The sequence below is a fragment of the Lepeophtheirus salmonis genome, chromosome 14 (genome assembly GCF_016086655.4).
Source record: "Lepeophtheirus salmonis chromosome 14, UVic_Lsal_1.4, whole genome shotgun sequence".
Taxonomy (NCBI): Eukaryota; Metazoa; Arthropoda; class Copepoda; order Siphonostomatoida; family Caligidae; genus Lepeophtheirus; species Lepeophtheirus salmonis.
In genome coordinates this window covers 24,055,442-24,075,220 of record NC_052144.2, presented here as the reverse complement: position 1 = coordinate 24,075,220, position 19,779 = coordinate 24,055,442, and the positions used below count along the sequence as shown (strand labels likewise).

The 19,779-nt window shown below is 29.3% G+C and overlaps 1 protein-coding gene across 3 annotated transcripts in view; it reads left to right on the top strand.

Moving 5' to 3' along the window:
* LOC121129749 (zwei Ig domain protein zig-8) overlaps nucleotides 1-19,779 on the top strand; it is a 180,345-nt gene that overhangs the window by 27,411 nt on the left and 133,155 nt on the right. For 2 of the 3 annotated variants that reach the window (XM_071893380.1, XM_071893381.1), the window contains exon 3: nucleotides 8,402-8,469. The exons of the other annotated variant lie outside the window; for it this stretch is intronic. In XM_071893380.1, the coding sequence (XP_071749481.1) occupies nucleotides 8,402-8,469 (68 nt within the window). The remainder of the gene's footprint in view (nucleotides 1-8,401; nucleotides 8,470-19,779) is intronic. 3 annotated transcript variants of the gene reach the window in all.

Here is a 19,779-nt window from a genome sequence, read left to right as displayed (position 1 = left end):
GATACGTAAAGATGTGGAAATTTTTTTCAAGAATATTTATCTGTCTCTAAGAGTAAATATGAACATACTACATCATTGAAAAATAATTTAAACTATTCGATTGGAGGAGGATGAAATACTTGGATAAGTTAAAATCTGAAAAATAGAGGGTGTTTGTCTTCTATAGTGCCTTTTATATATGATTTCTAACGGAACATTTACTGAAGCTGTGATTTTGAGTATTGAACGGCCCCATTTATTAATGGTTACCTATTTAATTTATCATGAGGATCGATCAAATCACTTAAACAAAGTTTTAACTCCACGTAAGCCGTTTAAAAATGTTCAAAGACCAATAGTCTTTTCAAATCCTCATTACCCACAATTTTCATCAATATTATTTTGATACTCAGAAAGCTCCATAAATAAACCACAAGCAATTGGTATAATTTCTGAAAAATAGATTTAAAGCATCGTTGACACAATATGTACCTTTATTTTTTTCCCTTAATATCTCAATCTTTATTTTTTGTATAGATAAATATTTGATATTTAATACTTCTTTGATTAAAATTCAGAGAAGGTTCATTCATTATCTTATTTTATTATGGGGTAAAGTCAATTCTAGGGATTTGTGAGTTATTAAGAACATCAAAATGAATATATTAAAATACAACAAAACTTTTTATGGAAAGAAAAAAGAGAAAATATAAAAAATAAGTTTCAAAACATTTTAAAAGTATCTTGGATATATGCAGAGCGTCAATATTAAATCAATCTTGAACCAAAATCAGGAAAATGGAAAAATACCATTGATATGTTTTATATATCTTGTCCACTATTTCAGGGACATAGATATTATATGATTTTATTTGGATCTGATATGGCCTTTAAATATACTGTTCCATATGACTTAGTAGTGAACCAGGAATTTTTAAGATTCTAAAATGGAATTTGTGTCGCCTAGGAAGGATTAATTAGAACACTTATTAATAAAAGCTTTTAAAATATGATTAATTCGTTAGATAATATGAATAAAATTAAGATTCATTTTTGAGAACAAACATTAACGCTAGGTTTTGTTTTTATGGGCCACATATGCGAGATAATGGTGGACAATTATTGATATATTCTGACAATCTTCCAATTATCGTTCAAACCTAAAGTTGAAATGAATACCTTGAAATTTTTGAGTTGTGATATATCATAAACGAAAGCAGTATTGGCAAGTACACATAATACATCATTGAAATCTATAACTTAAATAATGAATAATAGCTAATATTTTCTTTAATTTTTGTAATGAAATAGTTAAACATGATCTTAGTTTTTGAACTTGAATATTTACAGGTAGGGGGCTTCAATTTTTAACCATTTAAAGATAAAATACTTTAGAATTAATTGTTTAAAAACTTTCCAAAAACTTTTGACTATTCCGTGAGTGTCTTTATTAATTGATTTTGATCAATTCAAGAAAAAATTGGATAGTTTTTGAGAAAATTGATATCTTATGTCCAACTTTCCATTTCGTTATTGGGTCAAAAAGAAAGAGTTTAAATCTGCTATGAATCTGCTAAAAAACTCAATAATTAGCAAGTAATAAGTTAATTACTTCGTTATTACTAAATGATCTTACTGTATTTTTTATATATAAATAACAATATTAAATATTTCTTCATTTTGGAGAAAGGGGCTAAAGTCTTTCTAACTCAAGCGTCACGAATGTTTCTGATGGTATCAATCATCATCTGTATATAAAATTATAATAGCTTGTAGCATTATAAGAAATGTTAAATTTAATATCTAAAATAATTTGCAACAGTTTTGCAGAATAATCATAAAAAGAAGATTTGGAAAAATATTTTTTTGACAGAATGTTTGCCACGTCATTTGTACATAAAGCACATTCTCTATATTTCAGTTTAGATCATTTTTGTTGTCTTTGATCTTTATAAATTTATGCATTTTAAATAATTAATTTTCTTTTTATCTATATCGTTCATATCAAGGGATGTCAAACCTTTTACGAGCTTGAATGTTACTTTTAATAATACATTTTTCATGTGAAATAATTAATTTAGATGATACTAGCCTTTTTTCTAATTATAATGATTATATGAATACATACTTAATTTATTCAATGAAACCATATTATAATTTCACTCTGAAAAACGATTATTAAGCTATATTTCTTTATATAAGAGTAAATACACATGACACAATCCTTATTATTTATGGATAAAAGAACATATAAATGATAGAACAGTACTTTGTGTCATTTTCATTTAAATAATACATCATTTTAAAAATGGTAATTAATTATTATATCATATGAATTTGTCTACAGGGTTGGGCACTACCATTAGAAAAACTTTGACCTGACCTATGTAGATGCTGAACAAATGTTTGTACCATTTTTTTTGGTTTTATTTAATAGCATGGATTGTAATAGCATATTGATTTTTAATAGGACTTCTATGGGCCTCAATGACTACCTCAATTCTATCATTGACTTACCATTTTACTTAGTAAAGACAAATATTAATCTTACATAAACAGTCCAATAGTTGATAATATTGATGGTTTTGACTCACAGAAGGTTTGAATTATCTGGCCTAGCTTTTAAACACCTCCCCATTTTTATTTCTCTGTGTTGTACTTTTTTCAGGAATATACGCTTAATCAAAAAGTTTCAAAACTGCATTGGGTCGTGTGGTATCATTTGAAATTTTTGATATTTTTGACATTTTATCCTATTTCAACTCTTACATGTCAATATTTGCATTTATATGAATGAAGGAAGTAAAAGTGATCGTAACCATTTTACCTCAAAAATAAAATTTTTAATCATCCATATGCGGTACCAGAGTTGATTTTGTTTACTTGATCTGTACCAATTCCATTAATTTGTAATTCTCAAATAAAGGTGAGGTCGTACCAATTTTAGGAATTTAGTATAATATTTGTGAACTTATTTGCATTCAAATAATATTGAAATTAGAAAAACACTACCTGATGAGTGATACTGTTTCTCCACCTCGACAACTGACTAATAATGAAGACCTTATGTAATTATTTTATTAATTACATAAGCTCATGTATCAGCTGGTAAACACTTGGCTGGGATGCACTCGTATGGAATCTGGATGAAATCAAAGTTGTGTTTTTTTTAATTGTAGTGTACAACCCAAAACATAACATGTACGTTAATATCGGTCTATAAAATAGAACTTAATATCGGTGCCTTCCCACATCCCGTCCAGTCCTTCCGCGTACCTGTTATCGTTCCTTACAAAACGTCCCTAATTTTAAGGTCACCTTTATAGATTAAACTGCATAAGACTTCGTTATGATTCAGGATGTTTCTGAAGAAGAATCACTTGGGTATGGTGAGGCAAATCACTAAGAGGACTCTGAGAGGCTCTTAAAGGTGGGGCCATAGGAAAACATGAAAAAATGAGAGACGTAATCTAAGAAAACTCAAAAGCTCATTGCAGTTGGAACAATTTAGAATTGAAATAAAAAGATGAGAACTATGACCTTTGTCTGTTAATAAACTGTATTTCTTTTCCAAATTGGACGAAACAGGAAGCATTACGTAGTCACTAAAGCGACTCAAATACTTCGAAGTTTTACATCTAGGACTGGGAATTCATACCTCCAATGGAGCTCAAGCCAAATTAATGGGGTGAATTTGATGTATGTAGAACAAATTTACCAACATGAAAAGTCTTAGTTGAATTTAAAGAAATGCAACTAATAAAATCACAGCTGTTAAATTTGATTGCACAATTACATTATAAATATAAATAAGGGTATACGTTTCATATTTATAATTATTCTAAATATGCATACATTTTTGTGATGTATTTGCAAAATAATATTATTAAGTATACTGTTACAATTGACATTTTTTGAAACTTAATAATAACATAAACATAGGTAATTACAATAATCCAATGCCTTCTAAAAAAATAATGTAATATAGTTTTGTATTTATGTGGCTTGTAAACATAAAAGCAGGCTGGGGGGATAAAAATGAAGAAATGTATAAAAAGTGCCTGTTTTTTCCCCGGCTATTTTACTTCATAAGAAAAGATCAAATGATTTTACCAGGCCACCATGAACCCTTCTATCAGGAAAACATTATTTCTTTTGTACGGGCTTACTATTGGTTAAGCTTTGAGTCATTTCATGATGCTACTTGTTTAAAATTTAAGGTATTTGTCGTCGAGGTTTTTTACAGGAAAGTAATCTATTTATATGTTTAACATCGTATATTTTTTTTTGGTCAGATGTAATTAAGGAGTTAAAATCAACGCATCAAAAAAATTAGTTAATATTATTTAACACTCAAACAACGCATGGTAACGACCTTTTTAAACGTTTGCAGATATTTAAAATGATACCTTTTTATTTTTTAATATCTGTATCCGTAATGGTGTTATGTTTTATGAATGATGATAGACCTGGGACTTCCTTCAAAATGTGTTCTTGGTTAAAATGGGCTAAATTCTTTCTATTTCCTATTATTTTGTGTCAGATTTTGCTATCCTTGCAGACATAGATTGACTCTCCTATTAAGTTGGTTGATATATGTTTCTTAGAAGGTGGGAATGGAGTCCCTTGATGTCATCCAGGAATTTTTGAAATGTTAAATATACAAAAAAAAATTTTTTTAAATGAATCCAAATAAAATTTACCAAAACTAATGATGACATTTAAAAAGATACTTAAATTACAGACAATCTTGTAAAAACTTTAGAATGGTCATTCAAATCAGAAGAACATGATTGAAGAGGTTAAATATATTCTTTATCTTGCTCCTATATGAAATCATCCCCTTCGGAATTGGAGTACGACGTGGACACAAAATAATGTCTTATTTCTTAAATTGATAATTTTTCTTGTACATCCTTGCACAATAAGAGGTTGAATCAAATTGGCTAGTTCATCAAAATATTTGTTTATAATATTTTGATAAAGGTACAAAATTACCTTTATAGATTTGTTCATTCATATCTAAACTTGCTTAAGTCTGTTCATACACAACGGTTGACAAAAAATATTATTTGAAATGTCTGTCCAGGTGTTGATAATTATATTAACCAAACCATTAATAATTATAATTTTTGTTTTTTGTGGCTAATAAAATGAATTAGAAAAATCAAAAAACTTTTTCGAACACATACAATCCTACAAAATTTTATAGACTACCAAAAATATATCAAAAATGATACCCTAGTCGTTAAAGATAATAACTTATTTAATTATTTTAGCTTATTTTTACGAAAACGATTTCAGTCTACATATGTGGTATGATTAATGATTCTTAACTATTTTTGTAATTATTTAGAATATAAAATATTAGATGAGTGTTAATTTAATAAAAAAACGGGTTTTCTGTCAATATATGGAAATCCATTTGTGTCCAATCAAGTAATGTTTATAGTCTGTACACGTTGATTTGTGGGGTCTGTTGAGTCTTTAATTGTCATAATCAATGATCATGTCGGGTCTTTAGTAAATTTTTAGAGGTTTTGATCCGATTTATATTTTTGGAAAGGCTGAGCTATTGCTACCGATATTTACACACAATAAAGGGTCAAATTATTCGAGTACTCATGAAGTAATTGGAGTTGAATAATAAATTGCAGAAATTCCATTGATGTTTAAATCAGTGTGCAGAAAAATACCCTGGAGAAAATTGTCAAGGAGTAAAATTGCCCGTATTTTGTTCAAACTTCATGATGAATAATATCACATTATTAATTCGCATAATATTAGTTATGACAAATATCTAAAAATATTTGTTTGTTCCATCTTCCAAGGAGTTCCTTCAAGGGAGAGAGTAATATTATTACAATATAGGAGAAGAAGGAGGGGGATAAATAGCTTCAGGCCTCTTAAAATATAGTTGAATACCCTCCGTCCTCAAAATTACCATTGTCTTGGGGCTAGTGTAGGATTTTTAAGACCAAATAACCAATAAATAATGTGAGCGATAAAGTTGGAAAACTAACAGAAGATGAAACAATCCCCATGAATTTATTGCATATTTTGAATTGACGTACATTGTAAAATTTAGATGAATAAAAAATAACGTACGAAGTGATGAATCAAGATACCCCATCAAATTATGGAATGTGTTTGATGGAACAAAATATAGTGAGGCCAGGACAAACTATGAGATGGAGAAATTCCATAATGCAATGAATAAGTGAGTTACATCGTCGCGTCCTAATCTTTAGCATCTGATTGAAACATTTAACAAAGAAGAATTTATGACATTTTTTTAACAAAATAAAAAATATAAAGAAATTAATCAGCTTATTCTAAATATTGTTAGAAAATATGTTATCCTTAGAAGATTTATTGTATAATTTACATTTATTTTAGGTCTTTAAAATTATTGTATTATTTATTTAAAAATCTGGATAAACTCGAATATGATATCACATCCCTAAAATTAAACTATTTTCTTTGATAATTTCAACAGTTTCCAACAATTTCAAAGTTGGATATGTACCTTGTTGCATCTGTAATTGTTTCTTTTATTATGTTTTTACAAAAACCATGTATCGGTTAGGAAGCTATAGTAACAATTGATACTTAGTAAAAAAAATCATCTGTTTGTCTTTAAAGATGAGTTTTTTTCCCCCTTCATTCTATAATAAACGGATCTTAAATCGATTGTGCCGAAGCAATAATAGAAATAGATGAAACCCACTTATTAGCTTGATAAGAAAATCTTATCAAACTAATAAGTTTTGTATTAAAATGTAGAGTTATTAATATCACTAGTGGGCAAAAAAAATAAAATAAAACTTGTAGCAATTACAATTTATTAACAAACTGATGACAAGGTTGTTGCTTCATTTATTTATTTTTTAGTTTTGAGTAGTGATTCTCATTTTGAACTTTTCCAAACTAGGTCAGACCCACGACCTTTGACATAAAAAGTCATTGTCATGTTCAGATAAAAGATATTCATTTCTATACTAATCTATATTAATGATTTATTACAAAAAAATAGATCAAGTTTTTTAACTAAAATAAGAAATATTTTGTGGCCTTTTCTTCATAAAAGACAAAACACATAATTCCTAGATGTAGCTTTGTTTACACAATACATGTAAGAAATAAAATATATAATTTTTCACAACTTTTTTACATAAAATACGAGATAGTTATTTATTGGACAACCTTTATCCAATGATTTTTGTCATTTTATTTTTTCCAAGAAAATTTGGTAATTGGAGTTGTATCCTTACACTGTAATCATTCTTCTACTAATGCATTCTTGTATCATCTGGAGGAAGTTTACCTACCATAGTTTGAGAACACCTGATTTTTTGGATATTAGTAAGTCATATTTTTTAGAATTGAGATTTTTTCAACATTTAATGGATGTTTTATAATGGGCTGCAAAAAAGTACTTTCGTATTTTTTGCTTTGTTACAATAATCCGATTTAAGCCCAGTATGCATGTTCTATTAGATAACTTGTTCCCAACGAGAATCAAACTTCATAATGCCCTTCTTGCAGAAACCCTTGTCCCTATTGGCACAAAACTCGGACAAACAATTTTCACAGCCCTCTATTGAAGCAGAATTTGTTCCCCCATGCGTGTTGACCATATACAAGAACACGCAGTAGTCACTTGGTACTGGCTATCGACTCTAGGATTAATACATAAAACTTATTATATTAAAGATGTGCAGGGCCTACTATGGTCTTGATGAAGTCTTGTTGTCTCCTCTTGAACAATGCTGGCCACTTCTGTTCGATGGTCAGCTTCAAAAAGTCTAGTTCACGATATAATTCACGATTGATCAGGCCAAGTACAATATTGTCCATAAATCATTTTATGTTTCACTCATACTTTTACAAAGTCTTACAGTATGATCAAATGTGACCAATCATGAGCAAGATTTACGAAAATACTCTTCCTCATTCTAATTTTGTCGAGTATCAAGATTTCATCTTGTCCCTCTTTGCATTTCTGTGCATAGTCATGTAGTTGTAATATCTCTTATTGGTCCATATTTAAGAAGTTATTTATTTTCCCGTTATAGAATAGGGAAAGAAGGGGAGGGGATATGAAGTAGCCCAAATTGGTGTATTTTTATAAGAATAAATAATAATACCAGCATCATACATAAATAAATACACATGAAAGCTGATGCCAAAATTGTCTAACCATAAATTTCTTTATAAATACTTAAACCTTCTTAATATTTTTATCTTTATCTTTATGTCACTTGGATATGGTAATTTTTTTTCTACATCTTCATCTCAAAAATATAATATAAAATATTATAAAAAATAAACGAACAAGGATTTCTTCTATATGTACATATTATATATACAGGGTTGATCTTATCTATTGGTACACATTTTATTATTTTCAATCTGGTAGGACATTGGTCCAAAAGTATGGAGGAGGACAACACGACATCTGATCTCTAAACAGCCAACAAAATTCAGGTAATTTTTTCCTCTTGTCTAATGATACAATTTTCACTGTTAATGCCACTGTAAGCAAACAGAACAACCGCTATATTACAATCGAAAATCCATACAGTTTCATTAGTTTCATTGAGACATCTCTTTTAGGAGTTTCCATTCTCTAGAGGCTTCTCAAGAAAGAATGAACCGAGCTCGAGTCTGCAAGGGAATTAGGATTTGTATTGAGGTCATTATTAGAGCTGAGGGCTCACATATTGAATAAAAGTTGTTTCGAGCACTATTTCCAGATGATTTTATTAAATAAATGTCCTCACGTTTAACTTTTACTCTTGAAAAATTGAAAATAATAAAATTTGTAATGATTGATAACATCAACCATGTACACATAATAAGTAAGCTATTGAAATTTATGTATAAAGTATAAATAGTTTGTTTTTTTATTTCAAATTCATATTTTACATGGTAATTATCACCTACCGGTCATAAAATTATTAGAGCTTTTCTTTAATAGTTTATTACTTTGAATCTATTTGAAGAAAATATTTCCATTTGATGTAGAAACTAGTATCTCTTATCGTGAAACTTTAACTTGAAACCACAATTTCCTCAAAAAATAATTGTGGTAATAATAAAGATCAATAAAGTTAAAAAAATAAAGTCAGAATGAAATTGATTAATATTGATGACCTGTCACATTCCAAGAGCAAGATAATATTTAAAAAATATTATTCTAATTAATGTCAATGGCATGAAATTGGATGACCTGAAATACATTAGAAGTGAGATCAAAAAATTAAACTCTAAACTCTATTCATGTTATTAATGTCAGAATTATAATCAAGGTAGGAGATGTCAGACAAATACATTTTCCTTCTGTGAGGTCTTGATGTGTGATCGGAGCAATAATGTTGAGATATCAGAAGCAGATAAAGATACAATAAGAATTTTTTTTATTTGCATTGAGATTATAAATGCCAATATCAAAAATGCTAAGGCTATTAAATCACTTGGGCAGTCAAGTTTAACGTTCGAATTTTACAAATAATACGTTGACCTCTAAAACCCCGGTTCCGATCTATTTTTAGAGGGTAATGTCTTATAGATTTTTTCCTAAATCTGTATGGGAAGGACGTCTTGATACCAAGAGGATCCTAAATTCCCGAAAATTACCGACTGTTAACCATAGAAACCTCTATTTACACGTTTTTTCCAGTTGAATAGCAGAATAAATAGTAGGACAGCCACATATATGCGCACCCCTTCTCGTACAGCTTTTTGAAATTTTAACTTATTGACAACGGCTCTTTAGTATAGTACTTCATCTAATTTTCGTGTAACATCTCTGTGATAACTCTGCTACTAACGTCCTTCTTTTATTTTCAATTGCTCTTCGGTTGTTTTTATTTTTATTTTTTTATTTGCTCATTGTTTTTAACCTGGAAAGTTTTAAAGTTCAATGAGGCTTTCATGCTTGTTTCATGCAAGTATTAATATCTGTTTTATATAGTGTGCTCAACTTTTTGCTTTAGACTGCACCAAAATATTTATATTTTTGTCAGATAAAGTTACACCCGCTGCCCCCCCCGCCAAAAAAAAAAGATAAATAATATCTAAAAGCTTTAGATTTTATAATTCTTAGGAAAAGCATAACTAATATTCATTAATCTATAAACATTTTTGATTATAAATTGTAGTTTGCTTTTCGTTTTTTGTAAAGATTTTAGGGTCGTAATAGGCTTATAAAGTTCATTTACACCGGATTTTCTTCTTCTTCATTTTTAATGATATCGTTCAATAAGCTTGAATACATTTTTCCATAAAATAAGCTTTTCTTAATGCCACTGAAGTATTTAAACAGTTTCTGCCTCCATTTCCATTGTGAATATTTGATTTTGTCATGTAACTTTTTCGTTATGTAATTGTTATGTTAATAACGATCCAATAACGATGACGACTAATTATTATCTTTATGTACATAATTATATTACGGTATATCATTAACTAAAAAGCAGTACATTATATACACAACGTCATGGTCAATCCCATATTAATAATTACTCTTCTGTCAAGTACTTTGTGCTAGAGGTAGCGACATTCAAAACTGTTTATTTATCTACTAAAACCCCAACATCACAAAATTATTTTGAATTCTTCTAATTCCTTGTTTTAAAGAATATCAATCACCTTCTTCGATTTAATAAATCCATATTGCACTCACAAAAATCTCCCGTTTCACTTCAATATTTTCTTAGACTTTCATCGGCTGAAACAGTTTATAATTAATCCCTCTTCTAGGACTTAAACTATATCTGACCATCTCCAAGTTTTACAAATTTCGATTATTAAATTTGTTCACACATATACCTCAGGTAAGTATTTTTCGATTGTAATTATCTCTTTACTTTTCACTACGTCTCTTCTCATCCACGGAATGAGTCCATACCGTTGTATCAAAATTTATCCAATGTTGTGTTATGTTACATCGGACTTTACGACCAAATAACACTTTAGTAGGTGATTTTTCATCAATCTTACAGATATTTCTAAACTCAAGTCATCCGAGAAAAAACTCTTCTGGCTCATAGTTTACATTTACTTTTTTTGAATAGTACCTTCATTGCTTTAAAATATACACTCAGCGTGTCCGTTACTCTAAGGATAATTATTAGATGGCGATTCCCATGTTATCTTTCATCTCTTCAAAAAATACTTACATTCTTTAAAATTAAACTGTGGGACATGATCTATCATCAACTTCTTAGGAATTCCAGTCTCTGAAAATATTTTGCTTAGCACTACAATCACATCCTGAGAATAAGGATCACTCTTAAATTATTCAATGTATGGGTAAAAATAAATTATTTATTACTTCATCTTGATTAAAATTAATAAAAAATATATGTAACTTTACAAAAGATCATGTAAACTGAAGGACCTTAGATAAAAGCTATTATCTTTTTTATTTTTCTTCAAGTGATTTATATCATAGTTAAAATTATAGAATAGACCTCAAATATCAATTTAAAACAAAACAAAACTTTAAGATAAAGATCGATTTTGATTGATTTTTGGTCTATTTAGAATAAATATTCATCTTTACGCAAGGAGAATTCTACTAGAACCCAACAGTAATCCAATTGTTACAACTTCAGATATTCCATGATTCAATTTACTTTTTTATAATTGTCGACTTACTATGTCTAAAAAAAATAAATATTACACAAAGAATAAAAATTTCTTGACATATCAAAGCTAAAATCTATTTTCGTAAGCATTCTAAATATTGCAATTTCAATCAATCAATACATTACTTTATATTACAAAATATGAAAATAATTATCATATTTATCTTAAAATGAGACAAAAATCATTTAAACATTTTTCCATTTGTTTTTTAATTTGACCTTGGATGGGAATCTAAAATTAATTGCTCATGGAAAAACCATTGAAAAAATGTTGGAAACATGTTTTAGTTACGGATATATTATTATATTTAAAAATTATTTTTTTGATTTGACGTAATCTTATATTTTGTCGAAGGAAGAATGATCTTATATTGTATGTCAAAATTTAAAAAGTTGTTTTATTTATGACCTTAGAATAGCTAAAATAAATTGGAATATAATACTCAACTCTTTTGAAAGGAGCTCGTTACATCATTTACAAAATTCAAACAATTTACGTATTATATTACAATAATACAACATACTCTATATTGAATTAAGATTTATCATAAGCACTTTCAAAAATGTCATTCAATTTTTTTCTATCACATGTAACAATATCATAAAAGTAAATGTTTCTTTTCTTAAAATTCGTTTTTTCGTTGCTCAGGGTCTCGATATGCATCTTAAAACAACAACATAAATGTACAAACATTACTTAGTTTGTTTTGAGTTGGCAATAACATGGTTCAAACGATTAACTAAAGAGTGATGAGATTAAACACAAACCTTGGCTAAATAGAAACAATGAACTGTTTAATTTTTCTGGAAATTCATTTGCATATAAATTAACACATAACAATTGATGTTTGATCGAAATATATGTCATTTTCTCATTAATTTTTCAATTTGTTACTCTTTTTTATTAAACCTCAATTTTCAATTTTTTTATATGTTGCAGTTTTTACTTCTAATTTTAATCTCTCACATTTCTAAAATTTTTTTAAACATTTTATAACGTAATTTTGGAATATTAACAAAAATAAAGATGTTAACTAGGATTAGGTTTTTTTCGACAACATTATGCTCCATAATTCTTTAATTTTTGCAAGTAAGAAATCAATCTGGATTGTCTTCTGTTCCTCCTTACAATTCCAAGAAATGTTATTTTCTACTTTTTTTTGCAAAGTAAATGACAAAAGTTTTTTTACAATTATCTATGCAAATTTCGATTTGGCAATATTTTGTCAAAAATAAAAGATGACTTCTCATTTAGAATTTTTTTTATGCGTATGTGTTGTGATGTTGTTTGAAGTTTAAATACATTTTTTTAAATAATACATTTGGCTATTATAATGCTCACCCGTCTCGAAGGTCTCGAAATAAAAGAATATTTACCATCGTCAATGTGATTTTGTGCTCTCTCCTTGACCTGAGCAACGTGGCGTAACACTTTATTAATATACATTTATGTTTATCATATTTTTGAATAAATATTTTTTTTATGAAAAGGAATCCATTTTTGAGAATCAGTTCATCCAATAGCACAATTTTCTACAACTGCACTCCTGATTGAGAGATGATTTTTATACTGGATTTTTTGGAATTTCTTAGACGAGCAATAATGTCTATTATGAATACTTTATGGCAAGGTTTTCTATGTAAAATTTATTGCTTAAAATATAATTAGATTGGGCTCATAAAATAATTAGTTGGGACTCACCCTTTTGGAATCTCTATTAATAAAGTACAACATTCTTCCGAAATAAAGTTATGATGAATTGTGCACTGAAGGAAAGATATCACTTTATTGATCTAATGATTTGTTTTCTTTTGTTTTTATTTTTTGGGTATATAACTTTTACTTTTTGACCATACCATTTTTATAGGACTGTTGGAACATTTAATGTACCATAATTAAATACAAATTATGATAAAGTTTTGTTTTCGTTAGTACTTCCTAATTAGCTTGACATTTAGTAAAACAAGTATTTTTTGATAAAAAAAAATAAATGGCCTAGAAGTAGAGTCATTTCCAAAAAAATTAATTGCTAACAGTTTATTTTGTGATTTAGAATATATATATTTTTACTTTTTTATTGTATTACATATTATCCTACCATTGACTAATAAAAGGGACAACCTGTTGGAGACACTTTGTCACTAACTTGCAGCTAGTACGTAGAACGTCTTCCATAACTTTTTTCACACACGGCTTCTGTAGCTGCCATCAGAGAGTCCCTGCTGAGCATGGGAACTAAGAGTTGATAGATTTACAAGGAATAAAATAACTTTAGGAGTAGGCAACAACATTTGACAACGTTTCCTCCAGATTCAACCTTAAGAACTTTTGAGTATCCATAGAGCGTACTATCAAAAAGGAGTGCATCATAGTATTATTCTTCATTTTCCCACAATATTTGCATGGCTTAAATTAACTTATGATATCATTCGATATTCGTTACTGATGAGTGGTTTTCCTCTCACTGTGAATTCACTTCATTAAACAAAACATTTTTTCTCCCAGACTTCCTACACCATAATGAAATTTCAGATACCATAGTATCAGAAGTAGGCAAATTTGCAATGTTCTCTGAAGAGCAAAAAAATGAACCTTCCAATATTGAAATAATATTCAAGATTTAGATCGTGAAGAATAACAATGTTTACAAACAGGGCAATGCTTTCAAGCACCCTGAGTACTGGAAGCTCTTTGAAAAAGTATCTTCCATTTCAATTCTGTTGGATGATATCAATAGTATTATTTTTCCAAAATCTCAGAGTCCTGTAACAATGAACTCTTTGTACAGCTGCCCATTCACTAGATAGTATACTGATGGAATAATCAGAAAATAACAGATGCTAGATAAGAATGTCATAAATTGACGAATTCGCGATAAAAAATTTCCATTCTAATTGACACATTTTAGTAATATCAACAAATAATTTTCCATACATCTTTGGAAGAATATCTGTCAATATAGATAATTCCACTCCTATTTGCTTGCACAGTGTTTTTATATATGTTATGGAATAGTATTTTTAGCCAAAATTCTTCATCTTCTATGGTTTTCTCAGCAACTGAGTGGAATGAGAAACGGCAAATAAAGTATTTTGAAAAAAACATAGTATTATGTAGATTGACTTTTTTTTGCAAATTAAATTTAGGCCATTCAATGTAGCATTTTGTGCCAGATAAGTTAAGCTCGACCAAGCGGAGGGACAGAGTCCTTCAAAGATCTATACCCAAATATTTACCTTGTTCCTTACTTTATATGTGTTGATAACCAGAGATGGTAACGGTTTTCATATTCCTAAAGAGATAATTGGGATCTTGTCACAATTAATTTTAAATCCTCATTTCACTGATAACTTATTGAAGAAGCAAGGAGGATATCCCACTAAATTGCAATTTTCTATATATCAGGCCCAAGACGACCCTTTCTCACTAAAATTTCTAAACGAAAATCCAACTCCTTCATCAACGTTCTACTTTTCTGATGAAACGAAATTAACAGATTCTAGATCCACAGTCTCTTGAAAAAAAAATTGCATTGAAATTATTTTCCTTTCTAGTCTTTTACTTGCTCAGATTAAAATCACTTATATTATTTTAGGCTTAATGTTATATTGATATAGAGAAAGTGTGAAAAGGTGCCCTTGACTTTTTTCTTCCTATTTAGATTGTGTGGCAAGGATAATTTAGCTCCATATACCTTTTCTTTTGCTTTTGATGTCGCATCTTTTCTTTGCCAAAGCCTTTCTGAGCTATATACAATAAGGAAGGTGAACACATCTTAATTATTTTAGCTAATACACCACTATCAAGTTTATGGATCGTGTTTAGCCTTGTTGGAGGTCTATGACTAGGAATGTCTCCAGGCTCTTTACCTACGTTCAAAATTAATTTAAGTCTTCATTCTGTAATGCGTCTTTTGATGTGGCCCCAAAAACTGCTTCCGTACAAATCTTTTCCAAAAGTGAAGATTGCAACTTACGGTATTTCTTATAAATTTCAAATCAAATCCATGTGGACCTGTTGATTTTTTCCTCTTCTTTTCAATGTACCTTTTGATTTCATTATACAAAATATTTCTATCCAACAATCATCTCTGGTGGTCTGTCTCACAACTGGAAAGTTTTAAATTATCTTTGTTTACCGGCAAGATAATGAGATTCACCAAGTTGGAATATGCAATTTTTAAAGTTACTTATTTCTTTTTAGTGCAACTCCAATATTCATGCAGCTCTCGAAAATATTCTAATACAATATTACTTATTTCCCTTGTTGCGTACTGCTATCTACAAACAGATTTCAACAGTACGGTGATTTTTTCTTGGTCGATGGTTCAGTTTTAATTTTTAATAATTATCTCAAGTAACCAATCTTCAATTGGAATCAATTGGAGACCATTTTAAATTAAGCTTCTTCATGAGTAAAGATTATCAAGTTTTATGTTTTTTTCTGAAAAAGCACGCACGTCTGCAGACATTTCTTTGTTATTCAGTTCCATCTCCTTTAGCCTTCTTCATGCATAAAGTATCACGCACAGTTTGACATAGGCTCATCTAGCAGAGTACTAAATCAATTTTAGAGTATGTGAACATGTTCTAATATTATTTTCCTACATCATGTAAACGATATCTTCCAAAGTCTCTAATACCTTTTCACCTGTTTCGACATCAATTAATAATACATTACTCTATTTTGAGAATTTCATGGGTCATTTTTATAGTTTGATTGGCTTCAAACCAAAAATATCAAAATGGAATTGTTACAGGTTTGTATGGTAATGTATTAATGGGAAGTAGAGCTTAAAACTTTAAAAAATTATTTTTCCACGTTCAAATCTACAAATATGATAATGTCTTTATTTGGTTTATATAATAAATAGTACATACAAATATAAATGAACCAGAGTAATTGCGAAAAAAAGGTCATAAATAAACATTATAGTTTATAATTATAATAATATTATATTACTATTTATAATGCTCCGGGGTAGAATTTCCACTAATATTCTAAAAATCAATCTTTAAAAAAACAACAGTATATGTACATACAAATTAACTAAAATAATCAACATTTATTAAAATTTCTTAATACTCTTTTTAAAACACTTCCATCCTTCCGCAAAGTCAATGGAAGGTAACGGATTTCTTATCTTGGAAAATTCCATGACTCATATCCTGATTTAGGAATTTTCATTTTGAGAGAGACATAGTTGGCTGAAGCTACCAAGATGATACCTCTCAACTTATACTCCCAAATAGGCTGATAGTTATTAAGTAGTTGGCGATGAGGGCTTTACAATTAAGAATTACAAAGTCCAGAGTCCTTGTTACCTCAGAAATTCCACTGTTCTTCTTTGAAATTCCAAAAAGAACAAGACCATGAACATATTTTTCTTCCCCATTCGTCAACCCTTTTGGTATGGACACAAAATATTTAATGCTATAGTTGGGAGGGCAGTCCACAAACGCATGAAGTATGCTATTGTGTAGTTTTCCACAGTCCTTGAAGGGCCTAGTATATCTAAAAGAATCTGTGGAGATTTGTAACTGCACGCTTATATTTTATCGTCATTTATTAACCTCAAAGAAGACACTATTTTTCTTTTCAAACCCAAAGGGAGGCCCAAACGCTGACAATGTAGCTCCCAGAGTCCCTTCACACCTCCATCAAAGTTTAGGGGGACCATTTTAACGTGCCACGGGCAAGGAATTAAATAATATTTTGAAGAATTAATAAGTGATATTATTTATATTAGAATATTATTCTACCATCGTTGAGCTATTCTTCTGAATTATAATTATAAACTGTTAAAATATCTTGTGTGATTGCGTGTTCTTCTAAAATTCAGAAGTCCTTTAAATTTCTAAAAAACCTTTTTTAATTTTATTTAGTCGAATTATATGAATGGTTGAGTCATTTCTAAAAGCATTATTATATATATTATATTAATTATGGGCGAGCATCCAAATTATTGTCTGAGCTGAGTCACAAACTGGAGAGATTAAAGATTAAAATTTTGTTTGTCAGATTAGTCTCCATCATAAACCAAATGTACAGTTCTCGGTTCGTTTTAATTCTTCTCCATTCTAATATAGATTTCTTGAAAAAATATTTGAAGTAAATTTTCGGGACAATACGAGATAGTTGGGTTACTCCACGACCTATACTAGAATTATGTCTTTTATGCCTTTGATATAATTCTTACAAAACAAACTATTAAGCCATTTGTCTTCCTCTAAAGTAGCTTTTTCAGCTAGTTGCAGATTTGCTGTAGCCTTATATATAATTTAAAGTATTACCAAATTGTTATAAAAGTTAACTCCTTTTTGAAGGTTGAATCTTTTCCAAAAAGAAATTCTTTTGATAACAGAGGTCCGAATTTCGTTCAAGTTATCTTCATGAATACCACTGCTATTCCATTTTATACGCAAGATTTCATCTATTCTTCTAACTTTACAACTTCCAACTTGAAGATCCTCTTCAGGCTTCCTGGAGCCTAAAGGTAAAACAGAGGTTTTATTTTTATGCACAGCCAATCCTGTTTTTTCTGGAAACTTCCGAAAATTATTCAGTAGCACTTTTATTCGTGCAATTAGCTGGGACTCAGAATTTGCCTCTATGGTTAAAGTTACATAATCTGCATACAAATCAATAATATGATGAGATCCCTCAAAGCTAATCCCAAAGCTTTGTAACACCTAAAACAAGTTCTTTGATTCCAGCTATGAAAAGTAGTGGAGCCGAGGGTAATCCCTGACGACAGCTCTTTTCTAGGATGATTGGCTGGGTTTCTAGCCCATCCAATGAGTGCATTTATGTGCCGTTATATAGAAAGGCACGTACAGGGATAAAAAACGTTTTGCAAAAAACTTTTTTACAGATCTAAGAATTTCCCTATGTAAAATGAAGTCGAAAGCTTTGCAGAAGTCTAATGCTATTATTGTTCCAAACTTCTTCCTACTTTCAACTGTGTCAAATGCTGCTTGAATATTGCGTAAAAAATTTTTCTATGCTGTAAAAATCCTTTTTGTTCCATCTCAATTTTTATGTTGAAGATTGGTTTTATGTATTTAGCCCATACTCCATAGAGAATCCTAAATGAGTCATTCAGAACATTTATTGGTTTATAATTTGTCCCATGATTCCTTTTTCGGAATCAATAAAATTCTTCCTTTTGTCTGTTACTTGGGTAGTCGTCCAAACTTTTCCATAGAACGTCCAATTTTTAAAAGATACGGAATGACTTCATCTCTAAAATTCGAATATACTTTACCCGAGACTCCATCTGGACCACAGGGTTTATCATTCTTATAATACTTTCCTGTAAAGATAGAAATAATATCTTTGGAGAAGATATTATTCCCTTGAACAGTGGAAATTACCTCCTTTTCCAGAGAGTGATCTCTTTCTGTGCAAACAATGTTTTGGAAATGGGAATGAAAGTAGTCTAACACATCTACAGGTTTAGTTATGCCTTTCCTTCATGAATAATTTTTTAACACCAGCGGCAGAAAATCTGTCTTTCTTCATAATTTTTTTAAGCCTTTTGCACGCAGATCCTTCTACTTTTTCTTTCATTTCGGCCTCAACAATTTCTGTAGTTCTAAAAATTAAGAGAATCTGCAAAATACATGTGTGCAAAAATGATCAATTATTGAAAACATTACCCACTTGACTGGCGTATGACATTGTCTTCTTCTTATTTTCCAAAAGAAACCGTGATGTCGATAAATGAATTATTTTTATGAGCCTTTGTGTCGCTTGGTTGGATAAAAAAGAGTTTTTAAAACTTCCTAACCATTCTTTTTTTTAAATTTCGTTTTGTATTTATCGTCTTCTATTAACAGTTTTAGTATCCTTAGTTGAGAAGTATTTTTAAGCTTTGTTGCTTTGATCTTCTAATAATACAAGTTCGTATATAATTTATTTCATATTTGCGTGTCGTTGATTTGTGGTTCTCATTTCAGTAAGTGTAAGTATCTTTCTCTTGATGCATTACTTTATTAAAGTCTCTCATTATCATTATTTCAACAAGTTAGATCTGAATTCTCATTTCGTATAAGATTACATCCAATTTATTTAAAGTTGTCCTTAGTTACTACGTATCAACTCAAAATCTTATCACTTCTTCCAATTCATGGAGTTGTA